Genomic DNA, 4079 nt, shown 5'->3' on the forward strand with positions numbered 1-4079 from the left:
TTTTTTCGCCAATTCTAGCAATCTTGGGCTCATTGGATTCAGATTCTGACCCTCTATTGTGATGGGGAACCGGTCCTGTCACCGTGGAATGCGGATAATACGTATTTCGGTGCAGAATCTTAATGCCCGATGCCACAATGTCCTAGGTCATATGGCGCATTTTTCCGTGCAATAACGAGTGTATCAGTGTATGCAAAATGCGTCACAATGTCCAAAGAGAGAAGGCATATAGGATTTGATGACGCATTCAAGCTTTTGGACGATATTTCGCATAAAAGCGTGTCATAAGAACCGAGGCGTTGTCACCCCGGACGTTTCGATCCGCTCCCTTCCCAACCCCATAATGCAATGTACGTATTACTAATATGGTATTGATTATGTGGTACAGTAAAGTAGTACCATGTTTCAAGAAGTCTGATTTCTACGGAACCCAGGACGACTGAACCGATTCATAAGCTTTACATATTGATAGAATAGTGCATTAAAACATTGAGCCGAATGGGGATCTGAACGGGTGTTCTTGAGCAGTAAAAAGCTCTGACACGCAAGTTCAGTGTTTACTGCGTTCACATTCAAAAAAATGAACGCGTTCAGTTCCCTTTTGGCTCGCGTTCAGTTCAAATGCAACACTGGTATAAATGAAATGGAATTCGCTCGAAGAGCGATCAGTTTTTTTTAAAGCATGCAGTTGACTAATAAACATCGTTGAAATCGAATCCAGCAGGGTCCTCCAGTTAGCCTAGTGGTTAAGGCTATGGATCGCCAATCCAGAGACGGCGGGTTCGATTCCCGTTCCGGTCGGGAAAATTTTCTCGATTCCCTGGGCATTGTATATCATTGTCCTTGCCTCACAATGTACAAATTCATGCAATGGCAGGCGAAGAATGCCCTTCAATTAATAACTGTGGAAGTGCTCGAAGAACACTAAGTTGAAGCGAGGCAGGCCAAGTCCCAGTGGGGACGTAGAGCCATATAGAAGAAGAAGAAGATGAAATCGAATCCCTCAAGCCTTCTTCTTGGACAGCCGAAACAATCAGCCTTTTCCAAGGCTAACTCTTGAGAGTTGGTTAGAAGTTACGTCGTCGAGCTATCGTCTGCAGCAGTTGTTCCTGCGGCCCTCTTCAGTGGGAAGAGCCGGCCATCCTCCGTCCAGTGTCCGTGATCGGACAATTGGTAATATAAAACAGAAATTATTATACTGAATTGCATAAAATTATATATTATATATTGTTTGCTTTAATCGACGTATCAATTTCAGATGGATTTGTTTCCGAAAAGCAGTGCCGTTCCTGCGTTATAGATCGATGACCACGGGTGAAAATCGCCAAAACCACGGTCAGGTAAGTTCCCCTTTCTATTTAGGCTGCTTGCTAACAACGGCCAGGTAGCAGAAGGCGCCACATCGTGGTACCGGTTGCGATACCAAGAACGCTCCTCCATCCGGTGACCGTTTGAATAGTTCGGCCTTTTGTGATTGTCCTGCTGAGGCCGCCGGTCCCGAGTAGGCCTCATAGATGGGTCTGGTGCTAGTGGAAGCGGTCATTTCCGTTCCCAGCATAGGCTGTTCAAAAAAGGACAAGTTATTTTCAAAAGGATTTTAATGTTATGTAGTTTATCATCTCACCATCAAATGTGACGAATTCAGGACATATCCCGAAGGTGGTCGCTGATCGAACGGCGGCATCAGAGTTCCCTCCTCGCAGCTTCTGGCCAAGTAGAACAGAAAGTCGTTTCTCAGGCGGACTTCCTCCATCGATTGATTGGTGGCCGAGAGCTTCTGAATCCATGCTTCCACGGTACGGCGGCTTTCCAAATTGAGATTTCTTGAGGCAGCTCGAACCTCGTGCAGCAGGTAGTTGAAGTCGTAGTTCAACTCTTTCAGCAGCTCGTCCATCGTTCCGGCCATCGCGAGAGGAAGCTTTTACTGGGATGACACTTTGCGCAAGGCTAAATCAACCACCTACTTTGATTGGTTCATACAATATTTACAGAACAGTAAGGGTGCCGTTATAGTTACGCGTGAGAGTGGGAGTGCGCGTGTGCGAAGCCGCAAAAAAGAATATCAACAACAGCAAATCCACGAAAATCCTTTGGACGCGCACTCTCACTCTCACTTTGAAGCGGCACTATGTCAGCGCCGTAAAATTGGCGAAGTGAGAACGATCCAATCAAAATTAGGCCATCTCCAAAGGATGTGCTTGATAAGGCGATGTCTGAAGCGTTCTCTTCAACTCGCACGGCAGCGTTCGGAGTTCTTTTTGACGTGGCCCCACTACACATTCATCTTAGAAGCACTTTCTTGCACTTACCGCCTATCGGTGCTCGATTTACTAGAGGAAACTCCTGTGAACCGCAGATGAACACACACCTCGTTGTTTTCACTTTTGGTGGATTTGGACAAAGTTGTCCTTGGTCCAAGTGATCTTACAATTACTTGTAATTTTCCATATGGGATGTTTTCCATGATATTCCCTTTCCGGGAAGAGTGGACATCTTTTTATCTAGAGAGAAGTATTTCAGACGGCATACATAGTATGTTATACTGATGGCTCCCTTCTCGAAGGTCGATCAGGTGCTGGTGTCCACTCTTGTGAGCTAAGGCTACATCAGTCTTCCTAATTTGGTAGACACTGAATCGTTTTTCAGGCTGAAATATTTGCTTATGTGCGGAGTGCAATCAGCACTTCAGCAGCACGTAATGGGCAAAGTTATATACCTCTGCAAACCTGAGCGTCTGTTCTCCAGGAGCCGCTCCCAACAGCGTCTGATCCCCATGTTAGGGGCGGATGATTAACGTCCGAATGCCAGGGAAGAACTCTAAGCTCAACTGTGCACTTAGGTGCTCCGGAAAGTATGGAGTTGTTGTCAAGCCCTTTAAGCCAGTTGTAAAAAAAACATTGTAACAGAAAATCAGCAACAGAGTAATACGAACCGAGACCAATGGTGTGGACGAAAAGGGACTTGCGATTGGAAGCTCGGTACATGGAACTGCCGATCTCTCAACTTCATTGGGAGCACCCGCATACACGCCGATCTACTGAAAAACAGCGGGTTCGGCATCGTAGCGCTGCAGGAGGTGTGTTGGACAGGATCCATGCTGCGACATACCATCTACCAGAGCTGCGGCAACACACGCTAGCTGGGAACAGCTTTCATCGTGATAAGTAATATGCAGATGAGCGTGATCGGTTGATGGCCTATCGACGAAAGAATGTGCAGTTTGAGGATCAAGGACCTATTCTTCAACTTCAGCATAATAAACGTGCACAGCCCACACTCCGGAAGCACTGAGTGATGATGACAATTTACGCGCAACTCGAACGCGAGTACGACCGCTGCTCAAGTCACGATCACGACGTCAAGATCATTATAGGAGATTTGAACGCTCAGTTAGGCAAGGAGGAGGAATTCACACCGACGACGATTGGAAAGTTCAGCGTCCACCAGAAGACGAACGAAAACGCCCTATGACTCCTTGATTTCGCCGCCTCCAAAAATATGGCCATTCCAAATCGACCACGTTCTGATTACCGTACGGCACTTCTCCAAGTGATGGTCAGACTGGCCCCAAAACTCTTCTTCATCAACAATGTGTTGTGGACTTACCGGCTACTTGTATTCTACCAGTCGCTTCAGTATGGCCTCTAAAGTAGCCGTTTTATAAAAAGTGTAATTATCGGGTAAGTCGGTCGGGAGCAGTACTGAGACTTCCCGACTCAATAGCTCCAGGGTCGGCACGCTCACGTCCCGTAACTCGCGGGCAGGGAACTCTCGCACTTAGAAATAGATAATCACAACAGCACTTCACGGACAACTACACTTTATTCAGGTTTTACACTGTATATTTCTGGCACTTCCTTCTCCCTTTATCTCCCACTTCCTTAAAGCTAACCTGACCTTATCGTTGGGGGCCCCTCTCCTGCAGCACTCCACCACTTCTGGTCTCCACTGCGTCCTGGATACTGTGCGCGATGGCGGCGCACGAACAACGGCAACGTCCTTCGGGTTTGGGTGGTTTGGGGTGGCACTACACGGGATCCTGAACCTCCTACGCGTCTCCGTCCTGCCGATATGGTGAC

At 47.2% G+C, this 4079-nt stretch overlaps 1 protein-coding gene across 1 annotated transcript; it reads right to left on the minus strand.

Annotated features, from left to right (window-relative positions):
* Positions 1-1190: 1190 nt before the first annotated feature.
* On the minus strand, positions 1191-1966 carry LOC115263394 (uncharacterized). Its single transcript, XM_029866704.2, has 2 exons — positions 1625-1966; positions 1191-1561 (listed from the first exon to the last, which is right to left on the minus strand). Exons 1-2 carry the CDS (start codon positions 1904-1906, stop codon positions 1355-1357), a joined length of 489 nt encoding a protein of 162 aa, XP_029722564.2. The 5' UTR covers positions 1907-1966; the 3' UTR covers positions 1191-1354.
* Positions 1967-4079: the final 2113 nt, after the last annotated feature.

The sequence above is a fragment of the Aedes albopictus genome, chromosome 3, assembly GCF_035046485.1.
Source record: "Aedes albopictus strain Foshan chromosome 3, AalbF5, whole genome shotgun sequence".
NCBI classification, from domain to species: Eukaryota; Metazoa; Arthropoda; class Insecta; order Diptera; family Culicidae; genus Aedes; species Aedes albopictus.

Coding starts and splice junctions, on each gene's coding strand:
- LOC115263394 (XM_029866704.2), bottom strand. CDS start 1,906: ATGGCCGGAACGATGGACGAGCTGCTGAAAGAGTTGAACTACGACTTC. Junction 1,562..1,624: donor TGAATTCGTCACATTTGATG/GTGAGATGATAA, acceptor TTTTTTGAACAG/CCTATGCTGGGAACGGAAAT.